Genomic DNA, 19922 nt, shown 5'->3' with positions numbered 1-19922 from the left:
CTGAGCACACTGCTGGCTCATGTTCAGGCAGCTGTCAACCACCACCCCCAGGTCCTTTTCAGCCAGGCAGCTCTCCAGCCACTCCTCCCCAAGCCTGTAGCGTTGCCTGGGGTTGTTGTGACCCAAGTGCAGGACCCAGAACTAAGCCTTGTTGAATCTCATACAGCTGGCCTTGGCAGATTCATCCAGTCTGTGCAGGTCCCTCTGCAGGGATCCCAACTCTTCGGGCCTGGCCATCCAGCCAGTTTTTTACCCAGCAAAGAGCATAGTCGTCCAAGCAGTGAGCAGCCAGTTTCTCCAGGAGAACGCTGTGGGAGACAGTGTCAAAGGCCTTACTAAAGTCCAGGTAGACAACATCCACAGCCTTTCCCTCATCCACTAAGTGGGTCACCTTGTCATAGAAGGAGATCAGGTTAGTCAAGCAGGACCTCCCTTTCATAAACCCATGCTGACTGGTCCCGATCACCTCATTGTCCCATACTTTCTACATGATGGCACTCAGGATGATCTGGTCCATAACCTTCCCCAGCACCGAGGTCAGGCTGACAGGCCTGTAGTTTCCTGGATCCTTCTTCTGGCCCTTCTTGTAGATGGGCATCATATTTGCTAACTTCCAGTCAACTGGGACCTCCCCTGTTCGCCAGGACTGCTGACAGATGATGGAAAGTGGCTTGGTGAGCACTTCCACCAGGTCCCTCAGTACCCTCGGGTGGATCCCATCCGGCCCCATAGACTTGTGTGTGTCTAAGTGGTGTAGCAGGTCACTAACCATTTCCCCTTGGATTATGGGGGCTTCCTTCTGCTCCCCGTCCCTGTCTTCCAGCTCAGGGGGCTGGGTACCCCGAGAACAACTGGTCTGACTATTGAAGACTGAGGCAAAGAAAGCATTAAGTACCTCAGCCTTTTCCTCATCCTTTGTCACTATGTTTCCCCCCGCATCCAGTAAAGGATGGAGAGTCTCCTTAGCCCTCCTTTTGCTGCTAATGTATTTATAGAAACACTTTTTATTGTCTTTTACAGCAGCAGGCATATTGAGTTCTAGTTGGGCTTTGGCCCTTCTAATTTTCTCCCTGCATAAACTCACGACATCCTTGTAGTCCTCCTGAGTTGCCTGCCCCTTCTTCCAAAGGTCGTAAACTCTCCTTTTTCTCCTGAGTTCCAGCCAAAACTCTCTGTTCAGCCAGGCTGGTATTATTCCCCACTGACTCATCTTTCAGCACATACAAGACCAATAACAATAATGTTCTGATAGCAAGAATTGTCTGTCTGCCTTGACTTTCGATCATGACAAGCAGTTAGTTGAGCTTGAAAACTGGGTGCACGGATGAACACATTAAGGCCTCTGGCCTTCATTTATTCACTAGAAATCTGACTTTATACTGCACTGAGCAGGTCTAAAAGCTCTTCTTGAGCGTACAGGATCTATAATTATGTAGAGAATGTTATCAGCAGTGTATAAAGAGTATAAACTGTGCTTTCGCTCCAAAATTTATGAATATATATAACAGTGATTTTAGAGTTTGTTAACAAGCTGATAGATCCTATTTGGTCAAGTTAATTTGTTTTTTTCTTGTTTATTTTTTCTACTGGCACTATGTCAGCAACACAGCCAATACTTTAAAGTTAAAAACTAAGCTAAGGCATGATTTATCACTTATGCCTGTATCTGTATCTTTTTGTTCTAGACAATATTAGTATGGAAACAAAATTACAATGGAGTTTGTCTGCTCTCTCCAAACAAGGTAAGTCTGAATTTACTTATGAATCCTAATAACTGGTTTTAGCTCTGTTTTCAGATAGTGTCCAATGTATCTCGAGATTAAAATGAATACTTTTCATCCAAATTACTGAAGAGCAGGCAGTCAATAGAACCAACACATTTTCAGTTAAGCTACCGGGTAGATAAGAATCCAAAAACGTCAGGTAACAATCCTGATCCTGTTAAATTTACAGAGGAAAATCTTACCCCATATACATTTTAGGGTCAGAATTATGTAGATCTTTTTGGAAGTTTATAGCATAGGCTAGAAATGCCTAAACTAGCTTTAAAAGCACAGAAATGCCATTTATATTCTCTTCTCCAATACTTATTACGTAGCCTAGCATGAGACTGCATGCCAGAGATTTCAGCAGTTTCAGGTATCCACTAGCCACTAGCTTCCAGAAACTTTTGAAACATACCATGAAGAAACTTACATCTTGCCAGTTTTCACTTTCTTCTCCCTTATTTATCTGGCAGGGGCAGAAACTTGCAGGAGTGCTGCTTATGAGGGCCAAGCAGTGTAAGGGAGAAGTATGAAGATCACACAATAGGCTTAAAAGAGGCAATACTGGAAGAGCTGGATCAGACTTTTGGGGAGTAAAACTTGTTTTCAATGGGAACATTGCAGGCAGGATGACCTACCAATCATCACTTGAGAAAGGTTTTCTTGTGATTTCATTTTAAAAACTGTTATTCTTTTTAGCATACACAGCAAACAGAACCTGTTTGGATGTGAACAAGGAGTGTGTTGAAGACGAAGTATGTAACAAACAGTTGTCCCTGTACCTTAAGGTTTGCTCAGTAAATAAAAAGTGCAACATGGAAGAATGCCAAGCAGCCATAAGGTTCTTCTACCAAAACATGCCTTTTGAAGTTGCCCAAATGATGACGTTTTGTGATTGTAACCAGCCTGATGAATCCTGCCACAGAGCCAAAGAACTTCTCCATGGCAAGCCCTGTGCAGTTACCGCAGTTCCACCCCCATCATGTCTGAATGTAATCCACAAGTGTGAAGAGAATGAATTGTGCAGGTAAGTAGGAGAAAGATTTTGCCTAGTAATGTGCTTGTGAATAAGGATTTGATCCAATAATTTGTATATATATGCCATATATCTCATCTATAGCAAAATTTTTTTCTGCACTGTATCTATTTTATATTATCACTTGTGTTTGACATCTTTACAGGCGTCTGCATCAGCTGTGGTAATTCCACAACTAATTCCACAAGTAAACTGAAAAGGTTCATTTCTAGAAAGGTCTGGAATCTAGTGTGGGCTTTACTTCTGCCTCTTTCATGACGCTTAACACTATTTTTGCTGAACAAACTATGCCGTTGTGTCTTCTCATTACCTCTTTCTTCAGATAACGCCTGCCAGTCTGCACCTTTGCCCTCTAGCAGTTTGCACAAATTGTGCGGCAGACCGGACAAAGTTTGTTTGGTTAAAGTAATTGCCTCTTCCACTGCAGAGTCTGACCCTTTGTACCCAACAGCCATACAACCAACTTGGCCTGTTCAGAAAACTTTCATCTTATTCTTTTCATCTCAAGCCTACTGATACTTGAAAAAAGCTGCCCTGAAACATGCACAAACCACCAAACTCATGAAGAATAATACAGTTTTCAGATTTGATTTTATTGTTAGAAAACACGCAACAGGATTAGCCCATATTTGTTGTTCTATTTAATTGCCACCATTTGTAGATGGTCAATTGGCCCATTTTGGTTTTCAGTGTAGTCACCAGTTCCCTTGTGGATTAGACCTGAATTTTACCTCAAAGCTGTGCTCAAATTAACCTTCAGTCAACAAACCAGGAGGCCAAGAGACGCTTTCAGTTCTCTGCAGGCTATTCAGATTGACGTCAGTGGGAATTGCCCCTTTTTATGTCAAGAAGAATTGGGCTACAAATGTATGTCTGTGCATGTGCATGTGTACACATGTAATATCATAATGGAGACTTGCTGAATTACCCATTATTTTGGGAACATTAATGTTTCCTGGTACTGACAATAAGTGGATATAATTAGCAAAATTAGTCTGTGAATTATGGCTAGCCATATCTATAAATCAGGAGGTGAATAAAAATAATTCCATTAGCACAGAGGTGGCACCTCCTTTGAAACCTTGGCTTGTGTAATGAAAATACTTACAATAAAGTCCTAGCCAGTATTGTAACAGTCCATGCTTTTCCATGTGACTTGCTTGTAACAGCTACACAATATCAACAGTAAATTAATAACTTAATTTTATGATTAAGGAAAAAATGTTTTAATATATTAATGTACAATAAACAACAGTTTACCTTTATCATCCCCCAAGTTTTAATATAAGTGATATATTAGTTTCTAATTAATACCTACAGATTAATAACTCCACAAAAAATCTCCACAGGTGCTGATTAGACATGCAGTTGCTTTTTCTCAAAAACTTTTTCAGTAAAACCAAGTTTTTCACTCAAACCAATTAGGTGCAAATCAGCACAGAATTTAGGCCAGCTATCACTGAATATTGTGATTTTTAAGGCTTAAGTGATACCTTGGGAATACACTCTCTTTTCATGATGATCCTTCAATGTCTTTTTGTGAAATTACAGAGTTTTTAAACTGTCATTGTATACTGCTTTTTTTTCCGCCAGGAAAAAATACACAACTTTTCGGTCAAAGTGTTGGAGACACGTGACAAAAAAATGCTATGATGATGAAGCTTGTCTTGAAACTTTAATCAAGGATGACATGCCCTGTTCTGCAAATGCTGATTGCAAAGCAGCCTACATTAGTAACTGGGGCACAATGCTGCGTGTGGAGTGTACCTGCCAGAATTTGCCTGCTGCGGAGAAATCTTTGTGCGAGCTCTTCCATCACATGCTTCACAGCAAATCCTGCTTCAGTGAGTTACGTAAGTAACACATAAAACTTTAAAGAATAATTAGTTTTAAAGAGTATTAAAATGCTGACTTACACGAAATCTTTACTATATCTTTGCTACCACTGATTTCAGCAAGATTTGTATCTGCAGTTTTTTTAATCCAAATCAAAATACAAATTGCATGTTCAGGTTTTTCCTCTGGTTTTAGGAAATATTTATACTAGTAGTAAATCAATAAAATTGACTACATGTCTCGTTACATGAATTTTCTGGAATAACAATAAAAGAATAATTTCTGGCATCTATATTATTACGCAGATTAGAAAAGTCCAAAGCCTTCCTGTCATTGGCTTAATGTTGTACTTTGGTACACTGTTTTTACAAATAATGTGACATATTATGTTGTTTTTTCCTTCTTTTCTTCTTGGAGTCTAGATATTAGTATAGCTTACACACATTTAGCACCAGACTTCATTCCACAGAAAATAACTTCAATTGTTTAAATAGGACCTCTCAAAAAAAAGCTGCTGTGAATGGAGGCTTCAGGATCTGACCTTCAGTAAAAACATGGGGGTTAACTCAGGTGAAATGTATGTACTTTCTCAGAACCAGTAAAGCCTTTCATGTGCTAAATCGGCTACTTATTTGCCAAGTCTTTATTTAAGAGAGAATTGTTAGTGCAATGAATGACAATATAGGAACAAATAATAATGTTTTATATATATAAATAATAAAGTGTGCCTTCAAAGCAAATACTGTTTGTCCCCGCTTATTACGCTGTGGGTCACATCACAGGGTGGTTCCACATCACAGGGTGGTTCCTGGACTCCTGCAGCCTAAAACAGAACCTGAAGGTTCATCTGCTGCCTCTGCAACACTCCAGCTACATCCAGGCATCCAGCCCATGGACCAGATTAAAGACCGAAGTACCCCCTTCTCAAATCTCTGATCTATCACACCAGCTGTTTTGCTATATAAATCCTCTTACTACTTGCTAATGCATCATACCCCATGACAGTCATCTTCTATATGTAATTGCATATATTGTCAACCTAGCTTGGGAGAGGTAACTATATCTAAAGATTTCAATGAAAAGCAATGACTATTTCATAGTTCCATCTGACAGACTGTCTATTAAAAACATGTATTAATTGCATGCATGCATTTCATTGAATGAATTATCTAATTTTTTAGTTTTAGTGGCCAAAATTTTACCACTGATAAGGGCATAATTTTTTTCTTGTCACTCAAAGTCTACCCAGGAAATTAAAACCAAGTTGCTGAAACACTGCCCTTAAGCTTAGTTAATCACTACTAAAATTCAGACTCTGAGAAAAGATTAAAAATCATATAACAACTCCCCTGGAAAAGTGATACCGTAACACACTGAGATTTGAGACTACTGGCGGTGATTTTGCTGATGAATGTTATTTATTTGTTTGCTTGCTTTACGGCTGCATTTAGTGGTCCAAATGAGCGATCATATCATTGTGTTAGTTATTCTTTACCTACAAAGCAAAAAGATGACACTCATGTCATAATAATCAAATAATTGCTCATGAGCTTTTGCCATTCCCTGAAGCAGTCTCAGGATGAAATTTTTTTTGTGATGGAAACTTCCCTAACCTAATTGGGATTGAAGAACAGAAGCTGCTTGCTCCTGTGGTGCAACGAATTCCTGCTAGTTAAACAAAAACCGTTCGGGGATCCAGGGCCTTTGGCTGAGTAAAGGATTGGCACCTACTCTACAGAACATTTGCAGAGTCTAGTGAATCTTGCTTTTGTTTTTTCTAGATGTCTAGTTGTAATGCAGCTAAACGGAAGAGAAAGATGATTATGGGTTTGATCGTAAGGCACAGTGTTAAATGGCATTATCTGCATGGCAGTTCAGAGACTGAGTGAGTGGAGTGGAGATGGAGTGAGTGCTCTGTTGCAGACTTCATCCGGCCCCTTCTGCTAACTCATTCATCTGGCTTGGGTGTGAACTTTGGATAACTTTCACGCTTACAGTGGTGACAATTTTTAACATTGAAGTGTTTCTGAATAGGCAAATACCCAGCGCTAGCAAAAGGGATCTTTGCCTCTAGAACTGGTGCGAACACACCTGCAAAAGTGGTGTTTACACCATCACATCTTCCTACTCTTGTAGGGCACTGCCTTGCTACAAGCTCTTGGGGCTGTGCTTACAGGATTAAAGCTTGCTGCAGACTCAGTAAAAGGCAAGAACTGTGAGTAACTGGCTGCTATACGAGACACAGCGTGGATCAGTGCCAATGTAGGATCAGTGTCACAACAGGAATAAGCAAAAATGCCAGTGAGAGAAAGTAAAAAGTTTCCAAAATATTTTAATTCTGGGTTGTACTTTTGGATCTCATAGAAATAATACATTAGAAGGAGATTTAGTCCGTTGCTGTTTAGACAATGTTCCAGGCTGCAAACATGAGCCTTTGTCATATTGTTTTCATGCCTCTAGGGAATAAAAAAATTTCTCAGCTTACAGTTCATGTGAGTGACCGTGCATAGTCTTGTATGGTTTAGCCTCTTACTCTGTGAACTGTTCTACTTAGGTAGACGTTTTATTTTTCATTTCAACAGAAGATATCTATTTTCAGATACATTCATGAAATTATGCCTACTAAGAGGACAGGCCTTTGTGAAAGAGTTGATTGAGGTCTAGCAATTCATTTGGAGAATAAGCTCTGCTTTTTGGAAATTACTTCAAACTACTACCCATTTCTCATCACTTCTATATTGGTTTGGTGGGCCCAATTCTTTTGGTGGGCCTATTTCTAAAATAGTTTATGTGAAAAGAGAATTTAATCTGTTTTGAGGCAGAGAATATTTTTAAAGCACACTTGTTCCCCACAAGACAAGCTACAGGCGAGGTTTAACTGAGATGTCAAAGAAAGAACTGTCATTTGCTCATTCACTTTGTTCATTGAGTATCAGTAAACAATATTTTTAAATAGCTGCCTTTATAAATTCTTTGACTCTTATTAAAACACCAAAGAGCAATATTCACTTAAATTATTATTTTAAAGTAATATTTTGGATGGATATTTTCTTTCCAATATTCAGGTCAAATTTCCATTAAGAAGAAAGGTTTTCATTGGGTAAATACAGAAATGCCCGGAGAAAAGCTTTCCAGAGCACAGCTCCATTCTCCTTCAATTAATGGTGAGTTTGGGCAAACTACTCCATGATTTTAATAGAAGTACTCTTGAAATTTCCCTCATGTATGATACTGAAGACTAAAGGTTGGGTCCCTTGGGTGGGTTCAGGCAAGTGAGCTCTACCTGTTGCTCCCCCATTCAACATAATGTGGAAAAATCTCTCTACCTGTTTGGCTTAGCTTATATAACCACAAAATAAAGATAATGAGACTGAACCAATTTCTCTGATAAGTGGTTTTGAAATAGATGTCTCACAACCACTATATTATAATTGGGGAAAATTAAGCTATTAAGCCCGCCAGAGCTTGACTCTCCATACAGTCATTAGAGAGTAGTAGTCATAATGTGTAATACAAATTATTAGCTTTGATGTCACACGTACTTCTCCCCTATCTCTTGACTTTTTGTGCATAGTAGTTGCAACAACGAAATTAGGAACCCACAGTAAGTGGTCTGAGAAGGGGCTTGTGTTACACTCCATCAGACTTTACCTTCTCATGCAACAGAAGGGCACATAATTGCGGATCATGATATCCCATGGGGTGAAGAGCTGCATCTGGTTTTATTTCCATGCATTTACAGTAAGCAATTAAGTCACATAAAGTTAAAGGATATTGAATTAATACACAAATTTTCTCATGGTTGAAATAATATTAATTTTATATTTCCTTTTGAAGGACCCAGTTACAGAGGGAAAACACTAAAGAGCTTAATGCACAAATATCGACTCTAATGAGAATGACCTGTTCTACCTTGCATGGGGCAGATTACAATACTGCAGACATTACTATGAATTAGTTCCCAGAACTGTTCATACTGAACACCTTTAGCAGTGAAAAAATAATTCAGGCTCTGCATGCAATACAAAATGAAGGGACTTCTATCATCTCCATCCTTCAACTATTGCTGAAGTGGGCAACCTGGGAAGTATAAACATAGATTCATGGGAATGGGATTCCTGAGACCTGTATGTCAATAAATAAGCATTCAGCTGTAATTTTAGCATTAAAATTACTTAAGAATCATGCATGCCATCCAAGTCCTCTGCGTAGCCAGAGAAGAAAGTCAGGGACCCTCAGAGAAAGATTAATCCCACCTCTTCATACTGTCTTTTCTGGAAGTGTTGGCTTCTCTTTGCCAACTACAGAGGGAGCCTGAATCACTAGCTGGAACGAGACTCTAGTGGTTAAATAATGCAAGTTATAGTGCAAGAAATCCTGTTCTACGTGAGAAAATGTAAAATAGGAGATATTTCACCCCTGTGAGTAGTTCCAACTGCAGACCCTTTCAGTGGGCAAAATGTATTACACGTTTCCCTCAGAGACTCAGATAAATGTTTGCAAAAAGCAGCCTGCACCTAGTTAATTCTGTTCCCACTGAAGTCTGAATACTTTCCAAAAACCTGTCCTTGAACTCTTAACAGAATTTTGGATGGCCTTAAAGAGGCCATCATAAAAAGAATGCTGACCAGCCTAAACCATACAATAAAATATTCCTTCTATTGGAGCTGTCATGTACACTAGATGAGAACTCTCTAAGCTATAAATGTCTCATAGGAAGCCAGGTCAAGAAGAAGAATCTGATTCAGGATATCTACCTGATGATAAAAACCATATTGCAAATTGTTTCATAAATCCCACTGTCAAAAATCTAACTTGGTATCTTATATTCACATGCTAGTAAATGTGCATTACTCAGGCTGCAAAGGGAGTTATCATCTTTGTGAAATATTCATCTTTACTGAAATCAAATCCCAGGAAGAATCCCAGGGTGCAGAGGCAAAATGGTTAAGTTGTCAAATATGGCCTTTGCTGTGTGTGAAGATATTTGAAGAAGATATTTGCTTCTTGGCTATTTTCTGCTTGGAAAGCAGGAGATACAATTTGCCGATGTCTTTTCGCTACACCAAAATCTCTGAAGAATCCTTTAGGTGGCTTGTCTTTGAAAGATACAAGGATGTCTTTCACCAGTTCAAACTAATGACCGTCTACAGATGAATGTGCTCAGAAGAAACTCACTATTTCTTTAACTTTTTCTTGATTTTATAATTCAAAAAAACACTTACTGTTCAAAAACCAGTAAGATTTCTCCATTCTATTCAGTGGTATTGCAAATCATGCCATTGGGTAAGAAAGACTGGTTTTAATAAAAGGAGTCTTTCATAATAAATAATAAATAATAAATCTAAACATATATACATATATTCATATATATTTGCAAATAAATATAACCCTGTTCAGTTGGAAGAATATTATTCCAGCTTTTGGTGCAACCATATGATAACAGGATTGTGTAAAAATCTTGACGGGATTTACACTCACTTGCATACCCAGCAGGGTACAGGCCAACCCAGTCATCTGTGGGCTGATACAACCCTGTTAACAAGACGTGATGTGGGCAGAGTCCTAACCATATAAAAGTTAATGAGACTTTTGCTGCAAGCTTAGATCAGGCCAGAATTTTATGTCACTTTGGAAATGACATCAAAAAGTGATAAATCAAACAAAATTCTCCAAACTTCAAACTAGGTTGTTATTGCCTACTTAGTTATGCACTTTCAGCCTGGTTTTGACTTTCTTATGCAAATTATCTTCATGATTTTACAGATCCACATAATTCAAAAGATTGCTTCCCACACTTTAATTTGAAAAATGATTCATGTGTGAAGATAAGCATTTACTTTCACCAGCATAGAGCTTTGGAGCTACAGTATTTTTTGGCTGGAAGAGAAAGCTAGAAATACAGAACTCTTATCCTGTTCTTGTAAGATACAATAAAATTAGGCTTGACGCAAAACTGTTGAAATTAATCTCATTTCGTCTTAAATTGTAGAGTTATCATATATTTCCTACTGAGGAGTTTCTCCGTGCTGAGAATCTAGATAAACAAGTAATTGGCAGGGTTTATCTATAATTATACCAGCTGCTGTGGGAACTGAGATTAGTTTAGCTCCAGCAACTTTAATTTGTAAGGTATGAAACATTGTCAATCCAATTGTTTTATAAATGTAGAAAAAAGCCTGTGACAAGCTGCGGGTAGCCAAGAAACCTCTGAGCACCAGCCAGAATTAATCTGTCCGATGAATATTCACAGCCATTTCACTATGTATACATAAGCAGGTAGATTTACACAAGAGTCTAATCCCACTAATTGTTCCAGCTGCTGAGCCCACAGCTATCCTCTACCAAACTTCATCATTGGAAATGTCCGTGTGTCTATGCAGACAGCTCCAGCTAGTGCTTCAGTGGTATCTGCAGCCCCAGTCGTTGTGTCCCTGAGGTTTGCAGCCCATCCTAGGAAGGGCAGGACATGCATCACGCAGCCACAGTGGCCCTGCTATAGGCCTGCCCCAAGGTGAGAAGGTCCATGAGCTTCTCATGACTACAGGCCACCTCCATGGGACAGAGCAGTCCTCCCAGTACCTCGCAGCCCTTCCCCTTGCAAATGACTGCTCTCCACTTGTGTTGATTCACTCTCTGCAGGACCAAGCTGGAAACATCTCGTATTTTAGCCACCTTCTATTTTGTGTCTTTAGACACCGTGTGTGCCTTTCTTTCTCCACGGTACCTGCAGATATTTGTATCCCTTTCTCCATCTAACCAGAGAACCCAAACCAGGTTTGCTCTTCTGCACCTCAGTCAGTTGAATGGAAGTACTGAAATAGGGACAGCTATTTCTTAGAAGAGTAATGACATAGGCACGTTATGTGCAGTACATTTTTTACCACTTCTGCTAGGAATAGGAAATTATTCTAACTGTTAGTCATGTTTTTAATGCTTGTGATGGATCTATCTGCTCTCCAGAGCAGGTTGGACAGTTGGACTCCATGATCTTAAAGGTCTTTTCCAACATAAATGATTCTATGATTCTGTGATTCCAGTGAACTGTGAATGGGTATACAGCATGAGAGCTAAGGTTGTTTACTGATCCATAATTACAAACGTGCCTAATTTCCATCAGTGTTTTTATTGTTCATTTAGGGCACTGGTTTTTAAGCCTTAACTTGTTGTTAGTTGGATCATGTTCAGATGATCAATACCATGTACACAGAGATCAAAATGAGATAATACAGCCTGTTATGTCATACAGGAATTGAAATGTGGATTCTGGTAGTTTTCATGGACAAGATTTGGAATGAACAGAGCCAAAATTTCCTATCTATTTTTCTTAACTTCCCTAGTACTATTTCACATTTCAAGAACTGGTTGGATATAGATTAATAGTTAAAATTTCTATAAAATATCCTTTGGATTTTCAAAGAAGAGCACCTATCAAGAAACACACACTGCAACATTTTTAAGGGAAGATGAATAAGCACACTCAAGTAGTTAAACCACAAAGAATATATAAAATGAAGAATTAGCTCTTCAGCCACAAAATTGTGCCCTCTCCTAGCCTTAAAAATTCCCTCACTTCTCAGAAAGTAAGAGAAAATATATGGCTTCTAGCATGACCTCATCATTAACATCTTTCTTGTGTTCCCCGCAGAACTGAAAATGTTATAATCAACATCTCTTTTACCAGCAATTATTTCACCAAAAACATAGCATTTTATAAGATCTTGACAAAAAATAGAACATTTTTATTTCATTTGATCATTTCAGAGTGTTTTGTTTTATCAAAATGAAGCATCTTTCCCAACTTTTTAAAGAAAAATATTACAATGTTTTGGTAAAATTATATTAGCCCATTTTTAACCATCCATGACTGTTGCTCTTAAGAATTTTCCTAGTCTTGTGGTAAGTGATGTACTTTAAAAACTTCTATTTGCCTTAAATATCTGTGAACCTCACTTTCCACTTCAAAAAAGTAGGAAACTTTTGCCCCTACAACTGCTCGTGCAGTTGTAGCAAGTTTTAAAAAATGACTAAGTGTACAATTAAGATTCAGAAACTTCAAAAAAAGCCTAAAAATTCTTCTTTTCCTAAAACTCATCATCTTAAAGAAATGTTGTAACTTGAGAGGGCCAACTGCTGACCTATTTTTTTAATGTATATTAGCAGTTCTGCACTGAGACTAAGATGGACCTCGCCCCTCTTCCTTCAAAAATTCACCACATTAAATACCTTTCAGTAGCTTTCTGCATTAAGTGGTATGTTCATTCTGTGCAACTTGTAACAGTTCAATCATTGCCTTCATTTTTCTTTTATTGGAAAACTTGACTTTTGGATAGCTTTTTGAGAAAAAGTGAGTGGCATCCTGCAATAAAAACCAGGCAGGTCCAACCTCCTGCTCAGCTCTTGCCCATTGCTTGCCTCGTTGTAGAATATATATTCTTTCTGTCTTACTGGAGCTGCTCCAGTATCCATAGCGCCTGTAGTTTGTATTACACTATACACTACACCCATTGCATATATGTAGTGTATACAGAAATTTCTCATTTAGGGTCTGTGTGTGCATATGCACAAACACACAGAACGTATAATAACTGATAACTGATTCAGAGACCAGAATTTGGCCTTCTCACAGCCCAGATAAGTGGCCCAGTGATGGGGCCGGGACTCCATCTCTTCCTCGGTGAATGTTTCACTGACTATGTAAGGTGGAGCAGCTTGGGAACAGTTAAGGCCCTCTGCATTTCAGTTCCTATATAAACAAAACTTATTTAATGGTATAAACACAACAGAATCAGTGCAACAGGAAAGTAACAGAAAGGTCTCATGTTTTATGCTTGCGGCTCTGGATTTGAGTCCTCCTGTCAAGTCATCTAACCTCTGCACCTCTCCATCCCAGGTTCAGGGCTTATGTTACACTCTCAACTGAAACATTTTCTTCAGAATATTTGATCAAAACTGATGGATTCATTCCTTCAGGAAAAATAAGTTTCTCCTCATTTGGAAAACAAAAGTTGAAACAACTCCCAGTTTTTCAACAGTTGGAATTTTTAGCACATAAGCTGCCTAAGTGACTTTTTGGTGAGAAGCCTAAGAGAAAGAGGAAACTCCATGGGCACGGGGCCCAGAAATACAGTGTTAGATCCCATTTTACATTAATTTGATTCTAGATCAAGTATTGCTGCACACTGCAATTATCATAATATGTGAAAAAGGAAAAGAGGCCTAGCAGGTAAGTAAGAGCCAGGTCTCCTCTGATACACAGAATAAAATTAACACCTTAACATCAATGGGGAGAATACTCCAAAACACAAATCAAAGTAACAAGGTGTTCCCCTAGAGTAGAGTAAAAGGTAGTGCTACACATATGAAGTGCTATTGGAGCTGGTATTTACTAAAAGGAGTCTGAAAATGATTTTGCACCAACTGGTGAAGGAAGAGTTATTCCTACCATTGGCATACCATCTAGGTCTTTTTCCTCCTTTTAATTACTTAGGTCAGAATTGATAGCTAATTTAGCTTACATATGTATGCATTCCAATTCAGATCTCAAATGTGATTCTTATTACTGAAGAAGTAAATGTTTCATGTCTGCTTTCTGTTTTTTACTTATAGGTGAAAGAGTCTACATTATTGCCTATTCCTCCTGCATAGTTCTCATCCTAGGAATAGTCCTGTTGACTCTCCTAAAGATCAGGTAATTTGGTAGGGATATTAATCATTGGGTTTAGAAAATTGGAAAAGCAGAAAATAAAATGTTTTGACTCAGTTAAGAGGCTGGCACTGCGATTGTCTTTAAAAACAGTCCAGCATGCCCCAGTGATGGAAAGAACTGACATTGCGGGTGTCAGCAGGGAGGAGTGAAATACGATGCGTATCTACAATGCCCTCCATTCATGCAGAGATCCCAGGCTTCAGGAGGTTTCATTTCCTGTCCCATGGCAGGGGAAGGTGAAATCTGAATTCAAAAATTCTGCGAGGCTACCTTCCTAGCCCTGTAGCAGGCAGAGGTAATGCAGAAAGGAAATGAGAAAATGCAGCATTATAACATATTTAGAAACCGAACCGTGAATGCTGCTATTGTAGTTAATATTCTTGCCAAATGCCATTTTTGCTGATAGGATTCTGTAAACATTCCCCCACACACAGTATGAGAAACTGCCCATACACGAATGCTTGGTAAGAAAACAGAAATGTGTATTCACTTAGTCAAACGAACATGCCTTTTCTTAAATGATACATTTTCTTGGACCAAATTAAATGGCCAGATTTCAAGAATTACACTGTCAGATGATAGGTAACAGAACATGATGTAGCAGGAGCTATATATAGTGGGAGGGATATTGAGTCAAATTTCATTATTAAATACAGAGGCAGATCAAAGAGGAATCATGCAGAAAAATGCAAAAGGCAAGTCAAGGATATATGGGAACAGAGGCTTTCTCTTTAGGTTTGCAGTTACAGGAATATCAGCATATAAATAAAACTCAGATTTAAAGAATACAGGGGATGGAAGAAAGAACACTACATTAATAACGGTGAGGGAATTATTTTATCCCACAGTGTTCATCATAAAAAGAGGGGAATTTTGCCACTGATTTCAATTAAGCCAAAGTTCAAACCAAAAGCTGTATAGTTTATTGTTAAAGACATGCACATTCTTTGTTTTCAGAGCCTGCAGAACAAAACATGAGTCAAGAAGTCCCTCGCCAGACCATTCTTCTGAAACATTTATGGTCCATTATAAAAGTCACAGATGAACTACTCTGTTGCTTATGCTTTTTAAGGCTATTCTTGAAAGCCAGCCTGTTGTACATATGTGATAATAAAATATATATTAGAAAAACTACTATAAATTATGGAATTTTGTAGTTGAGCATACAAAAGATTTTTATATTTATTAACACATATTAAACCTTTCACAAGCTAAAAAAAGTAGAACTGTACTCTCTCTCACTTGCGTAGATTCACAGATCTGTCCTAGGCTGCACATTTCTTACACCTTTAGATGCACATGACGATGGTATAAACGCTGTATCCGCATGAATCTGCCTAGCAGTGGCAATCTTTGAAACCCACCCTTCTGATCTGAACTCATCTGGTGGACAAGAAAAAAAAGCCACTCAGAAACATTTTAGAGAGCCGTTAAAAAGTACATATGTGGTAGTTTAGTACACCACGTTCCCAAGCACCTAATGCCATGTTTGTAAGGCAGCACTCACAGGCAGGCTGCCTGTCGTTTGATGGTGGAACACTTGGTGGGGTAGGACGAGATCAGGATTACAACCATTTTCAGTATGAAAAGGAATTAAACTCTGACTATCTGAGCTAATACTTTGACTCCAGTATGCTGTTGCTGAAACTGGTTATTCGTTCTCCTCCTTCAAGAAGAAATGAGTAAGCCTTTCCAGTTCGAATACTGAAATTTTAGAAAGCATTTTGTAGTCTGAATGTCCTGTGGAGAGAGGCACTTGCTTGGGGCTGAAGTGCCTACTTCTCGAGAGAGAAGTTACAAGCCATCTCATCATCTCTGTTTCCTATTCATTGTCTCTAGGCAATACCCAAAGTGCCTAATTTTCCCCGTGCACTGTACTGGGAGTCATGGTCCCTAACACACCACTCTGGATCCCACTTTCTGGCTATGAGTTCTGGATTTCTCCCCGTAGCGGAGTTGTTTTGCTAGATTTAAGCTTGTATTTACTAGCAATTGGTTGTCTTTGTTATATCTGTGTAACAAACTGGTTCTGGTCAGCACAGGATAATGGACTGGCATGTCTCATACAACTGTTACCATAAGTAGCATATGTCCTGCCTTGTTATGATAGCATCTGATGAGTTAATTTTATTTTTAATTTGATTAATTTGAATTTTGTCTGAATTCCCACTAAACATAACTCACACAACAAACAGCATCAGGAATGAAATACTGGTTCCACTGAAATCAGTTCCAGTTTTGACCATGACTGATTCAGATCTAGGGCTAGAAATTTTTGGTGTGATCTGTGCTCTTTGATGCGACTTTTGCTTCTGGCTTTGGTGCTTGTGAAATGATTCAGTGTGCCAGCAAAGTCTTAGGTGTGCAATTCTATTGGGGAGAGACTACAGCTTTTCAACAATTACAACATGCATTTCCTCTTTCTTTAGGATCTGCGTAAACCCAAAAATTCATTCTTGTTTTGCAATCAAATACTATCTCATTACTAAATCAGCCTTTGGACAAAAAAACAACAGAAAAGTGGAAAGTTGGTTAGTTGGTTAATCAAAACAGTCTCCTTTATCAGTCCAGCAATTTGCAGCATTTAGTTTACCTCCCATCATGTAGGTATTTTGAAAGCAGGATATTAATATTCTTAATCTTAAAACCATAAAGAGGATAAAGTTCAAACTGAAAACACTGCTGAGAATATGTTCTCATCAGTGTGCATAAAAACATTTCTTTGTATAGGAAATATATGTATGAAGTGAACCTTGTGTTGGTTTTCAGTCTGACTTCAAAAAAACAATGATGCAATGCTGAACCCTGTGTGTTACAAAATTTGAGGAAATCCATTTATATTCTGATTTAACTAATCCTCAATCATAAAAACATCTCCTGTAACTTTCTGTTTTATAAACTTTTTGTTTTCTTATTGTCTTACATTTAGATGCTAGGAACTCTCCTCATATATGTGCTTAGACACACACACACACACGTATGTAAAATGTATTTGAAGTGGAAGGTAAGTATGTGAGTTACTCTGAAAGAAAGCAAGGTATTTAGTAGCTGTTGTGTTGCTTCTGTAATTTTACAGGCTCTCTTCATTAGGGCTGACTTTGATGCTTAATGCAAAAGTACATTTCCTCCATTATACATATAAAATGTATTCTTTTGATTTATGTTTCCTAGTGATGCTGGATTTTGTCAATTGTATCTAGGCATTAATTATTAAATAAAGGAATTTCTGCTGGGATTATCTGCATGCAGGTGATCATGATTAGACTCTAACTGCCTCACAAACAGTTTCATGATGGAAGAAGAAGTAGTATCTTTGTAACCAGCCTCATCATAAAAATCTTTTCCTCTGAAGTGAGACATCTGCACCTAATTCCCAGCTGAGGAAAATTAAGTCTCACTGATGACTTGGGATTCCCAGGACATAGGTCATTTTGGGTAAGGACGTGGTGTTCATCCCCTTCCACTGGAGCTAGGACATCGCAGAGTGAAGAAATGAAGATTGATTGGGCTAGAGGGAGAAAGCATAAATTTTAGCCTTACAAAACTCTCATCTGAAAGGGGGCATACTGGGTTCCATTTTTTTTTCTTTCAAGATTGTTTCTGTAGTTTATCTAAAGATTGTTTGAATTAAATGTGTGAAGAGTTTTTGAGACAAATACACAGGACTAGCTGTTCCTTATGCAGTACTGAAGCTACAAAGCTGTAAAGTCCAAGTCTCCACTGCTCCTGTCTTGCCACAGTGGGTCTTGAATTCTTCAAAAGGAAGATTTTCCTCAGCTGTCTCACCTGTTTGTGAGGTGAGAGAATGGGCTGCTTGGAGACACAGGCATGGACTCAGCCTTTTCAGGCTGTTGTAGGAATTGCATCCTGGTACTCCGAGCTAGATGTCAGATCAAACTAGTAACACCGAAGATGGACGGAAGCAGCACCAACACCAGTCCCAAGATGGTGCCTTAAAACAGTGAACACCATGCAGTTCTTTCAAAAAAATTACTGTGGATGTCTTTCCACCAGGGAAAATACTTGGATTCAAGCTGGTGAAGATAACTGTCTGCACCTCATGTTGAGGCACTTCAACGGTAGCATGGGGTAGGAAATTTTACTGTTGACTTTTCCAAGAAAGTTCCCTGATCGACATGCTGATGTTTCAGACCACATGCTGAAGTCACTCAGTCTCCCATGAAGTGTGTAGGGGGTCTTAGACATCACTTAGAGGGCACAGATTTCTACTCTGCAGTGGAACATCTGAAGTTAGATAATGCCTCATTGAATTTTTTGACTCCTACCTCCATTCCTGGCTGTAGCTTTTAATGTTTAGTTAATGGAGGGAAGAAATGTTTCCCTAGTGACTTTGAAGAGATTTGTCAGCTATAAAAGCACACAGGAAAACTGATAAAAAGGTAATCCTAAGAAAATGCACTCCAAATGGATTACAAGGTAACAAAGTCAACACAGGCATACGTGTCAGAGTGACAGCTTGTATTTACTAACGCTGTATGTGTGAGCTGGTTAGTCCGAGCTGCTGAATCTGGTGTAATACATGAGCATATCAGTTTCAATAAACACTGACATAGATTTTATTTCAGCTTTAACACCACATATTGCAAAATCACAAATGCATTTAACCAAGAGGGTGCATGACAATTCTGTAACAAACATATAATCTCTTTGACATCAGTTTCAAAGGACTAAGTTGACTTTGGCTGTAGTCCTTCTGCCTGCTGTGTTATTGCAGCAATGAAGATCAACACTGCGTTACAGCAGGACCGTAGAGAAAAATAATCTTCAAAAATATGACATAACAAAAGAAAAGCATTGATCAGCAAGTCAAGAACTGGAAAGCAAATGTCTTTCATTCAGTTCTCCAGACTGATTCTTCTGTTTAGTCAGTTCTCCAGACATTTCACAATTAATAAAGAGAACTTAAGGCAGTCTGAGAAATCATACAGAAATTCAGTGGCAGAGAATCCTCATTTTCAGGTATCACAGTAACTAAACAATACTTCTACCCCTTAAAAATAACTCTGAAAAAATAGGCAGATCTTATATTTTCACACTAAACTCTTTGAAAAAGTATTATTTCATTGCAACAGCACTGATCCCAAACACAGGAATTTTACCTCACAGACTTGCAGTCTTCATTTTGTGACTCCTTATTACAATAATAAAAGTTTTATGAACTGAAATGACGCTATTAAGAAAGGAAAATTAGCCAAAGCCTCTCTGGACTTATTCACAAGACCAGAATATTCACTTCTTATTTCCATAAACTCTGGTTATACATGAAAATGAAACATTAAAGTTCTGGTCTAGAGCCAAGTTGCCCTAAAACATAAAAGTTTAAACTACAAAGCAAGCTGCTGCTGGAAGACATTAGCACTATCCATGTAAGGGATCCATGTCGTTGCTGTCTTATTAAAGGCACTGAAAAACAATTATGCCCATAACTAATGGACTGATCAACTTCTCTTCCAAAAAAGCACACCAGCCATGCCTTTAGAACCATGTAATATCTTGAGCAGCCAAAGAAGCTGGTGTTTGACTTTCTATTGCCAACAACGTGGGAAAAACTACT

The 19922-nt window shown here is 38.5% G+C and overlaps 1 protein-coding gene across 1 annotated transcript in view; it reads left to right on the top strand.

Annotated features, from left to right (window-relative positions):
* GFRAL (GDNF family receptor alpha like) overlaps nucleotides 1-15392 on the top strand; it is a gene marked incomplete at both ends in the record, with an annotated part of 28541 nt that extends 13149 nt beyond the window's left edge. Inside the window, 6 exons of the mRNA XM_082305493.1 lie at nucleotides 1686-1742; nucleotides 2466-2793; nucleotides 4396-4655; nucleotides 7704-7802; nucleotides 14248-14329; nucleotides 15305-15392. Of these exons, the coding sequence (XP_082161619.1) occupies nucleotides 1686-1742; nucleotides 2466-2793; nucleotides 4396-4655; nucleotides 7704-7802; nucleotides 14248-14329; nucleotides 15305-15392 (914 nt within the window). The remainder of the gene's footprint in view (nucleotides 1-1685; nucleotides 1743-2465; nucleotides 2794-4395; nucleotides 4656-7703; nucleotides 7803-14247; nucleotides 14330-15304) is intronic.
* Nucleotides 15393-19922: the final 4530 nt, after the last annotated feature.

The sequence above is a fragment of the Platalea leucorodia genome, assembly GCF_965183815.1.
Source record: "Platalea leucorodia genome assembly, chromosome: 3".
Lineage (NCBI taxonomy): Eukaryota > Metazoa > Chordata > Aves > Pelecaniformes > Threskiornithidae > Platalea > Platalea leucorodia.
The sequence above is the reverse complement of the archived record's forward strand: the minus strand, read 5'-3'. Positions and strand labels throughout refer to the sequence as shown.